Raw genomic sequence first — 2,537 nt, forward strand, 5'->3', positions numbered from 1 at the left:
CCCTAAGTTGTAAAGCGCGGAAAAATGATCCACACAGCCAAGGTTTAACGTCCCGGGTACTGTTATTCACATTGCTTCCGAGGACGGATCCATAGAGCAAAAATGTACCCAGGAGGATCGAGGCCGAGTACCTGCGTTTCCGTAAGGAATATTTTTCCGGCAGCAGGGATCGAACCCACACCGCCTTCCGCGCGAGCGGCGTCGTTGCGGCTATGCACGTTCGCACGAGTAGCGACAAAAGCGCTAACCACTCGACCACCCGTCGGTTCAACCAACATGACTATGACGTCTCAATGCACACGTGCTTCTGTCTGATGTTCGTCGTGCGTGAGCTTCTGTCAGCTACTTTTGTGGCCAGTTTCGGTGAAGGGAGGGAGTGAGGACCATGCCCACCAACACGAACTTAAGTTTGAAAGACAAAGTGGAAGTTCTGGGAGAACTCGAAGCAGGTAGAAGTAAGCTCGACGTAAGAAGAGATTGGAAGATCTCCCAGGCTACGCTATACAATATCAAGCGAGATGCCGAGACGATACGAGCACAAGCGGCTCTGAGACGAAGCGCGAAATGCAAGCGGTTCAGGAAGTCGAAATTCGGAGATGTCGAGTCTGCTCTCTTCAAAACCTTCAGAGAAGCTCGTGCGTCCAATCCTACCCTGCCGATTTCTTCATCATGGCTCCAGGAGAAAGCTAAGTCCCTAGCAGCAGAGCAAGGCGACTCCGATTTCAAAGCTTCGAACAAATGGTTGGAGGGTTTCAAGCAGCGTCACCGCTTATCGTCAAAGCGAACATGTGGCGAGGCAGCCAAGGTCAATCAAGAGGACGTGAACCAATGGCTGGAGAACAATGAAGGGATCCTGAACGATTACTCCTGTGAAGACATATTCAACGCGGACGAGACAGGTTTCTTCTACAAAATGATGCCGAATCGGACGGTACATTTCAAAGGAGAAGCCTGTCATGGTGGAGAACAAGCGAAAGATCGGTTCACGGTTTTGCTCTGTGCAAACTTCGCGGGCACCGAAAAATTGCTGCCCTTGGTGATTGGTCACAGTAGAAACCCCCGATGTTTTCCGAAATTGGCGAAGCGCGAAGCCTTCCATGACAGCGCGAAGCTGGGTTGCCACTATCGATCGCAGAAAAGGGCATGGATGGATACAGCGATCTTCACCGAGTGGCTCTTGAAGATTGAGGGAGATTTCAGGAAGCAGAAACGCCGAGTACTTCTGCTCCTGGACAACTTCAAAGGTCATGAGGTGGATATCGAACTCAATCACGTCAAGATTCTCTTCCTTCCTCCGAGGACCACATCGAAATCGCAGCCCATGGACCAGGGCATCATTTGTAACGTGAAACAGTTGTACAAAAAAAAGCTGGTCGAACATTACTGGGCCATGGCACAGGACGGTCAAGTGAAGGAAATAAATTTGCTCCAGGGTATCCGGTTCCTGAGAGAGTCATGGGATGATGTCAAAACTTCCACCATATTCAACTGCTTCAAGAAATGCCTCCCGAACGTTCGGAATGCCAGCGCTCAAAGTGAGAACAGCGATGACATAGACGAACCGGATCGAATGATTATCCGAGACTGTTTCCCCATTTCCATGACTTTCGGGGACTTCGTTCAGGCTGATCGGCAACTTGTGACTTCCGATGATTTCGAGCCTGAACACAATGAGGTCCTCAGCGAAACCTCGGATGAAGAACCCGGGTCCCCCTTCGAGGAGCCCAGTTGTGGTTTCGTGACCGGCCAAGAGGCTCTCCGAGCCTTGGCTACATTGGTCAACCATTGCTCTCAGAGACAAAATATTGTTCCAGGGATCAGCAGGGCTCTACATCAGTATCGAGATCTTGTTATTTGTGACATTCTACAGGAAAAAAGACAGGCAGATCTTCGATATTATTTTTCGAAATCGAAGCCTTAGTTGTTTGGTTGTATTTTGAAGACGAGAATTGTATTGATGGGGACTGACTTTGTTCGGAACGGTAGATAGTAGAAACTGAGTACGGTACATAGTCAGGACTCTCCATAAGTTAAAAAACGTAAATCCGCATGGAGAAGATGGAATAAATTAAAGCAGATATCCGTTCATGATCACTATCGTCAATTTTATGCCTACATTCATGGAGGCAGATAATAATCAGCGCGCATCTGTCCGAATTAATCCGGTCTAGATTGACCCTCCCCTAACTTATAAGTTAGAAAAATATTCAAACCCTACTCCCGAATTTTACAAGTTAGCGGCACTTGACTGTAATTCATCTACTCGTACATAGACCTTGCACAGCACAACACGAATTCCTGCACATATACAGATCGAGAGAAACTTGGAAAGCTTCGTTCAGACAATCGGTCCTCGGGGCGTGTGGATTTCCTCCGGGGATACCCCGCTCCTCCCAATGGCGGCCTGGGCACATCCGCGTCTTCACCCGTGGGTGGGTGGAGTAAACGCATGCCCTGGTCAGTATGCTTGTTCGTGCACCTTCGGATGCTTTCGCTAATTTCGTGACACTACTAACACATTCAATTCATCCACACTA

The 2,537-nt window shown here is 48.8% G+C and overlaps 1 protein-coding gene across 1 annotated transcript; it reads left to right on the forward strand.

Moving 5' to 3' along the window:
- Positions 1-385: 385 nt before the first annotated feature.
- LOC100899433 (tigger transposable element-derived protein 6-like) lies at positions 386-1,921 on the forward strand. The gene has a single exon (XM_003746535.3). The coding sequence runs from the start codon at positions 386-388 to the stop codon at positions 1,919-1,921; it is 1,536 nt and encodes a 511-aa protein (XP_003746583.1).
- The last annotated feature ends 616 nt before the right edge of the window (positions 1,922-2,537 follow it).

The sequence above is a fragment of the Galendromus occidentalis genome, unplaced genomic scaffold (assembly GCF_000255335.2).
Source record: "Galendromus occidentalis unplaced genomic scaffold, Mocc_1.1 scf7180000077497, whole genome shotgun sequence".
NCBI lineage: Eukaryota > Metazoa > Arthropoda > Arachnida > Mesostigmata > Phytoseiidae > Galendromus > Galendromus occidentalis.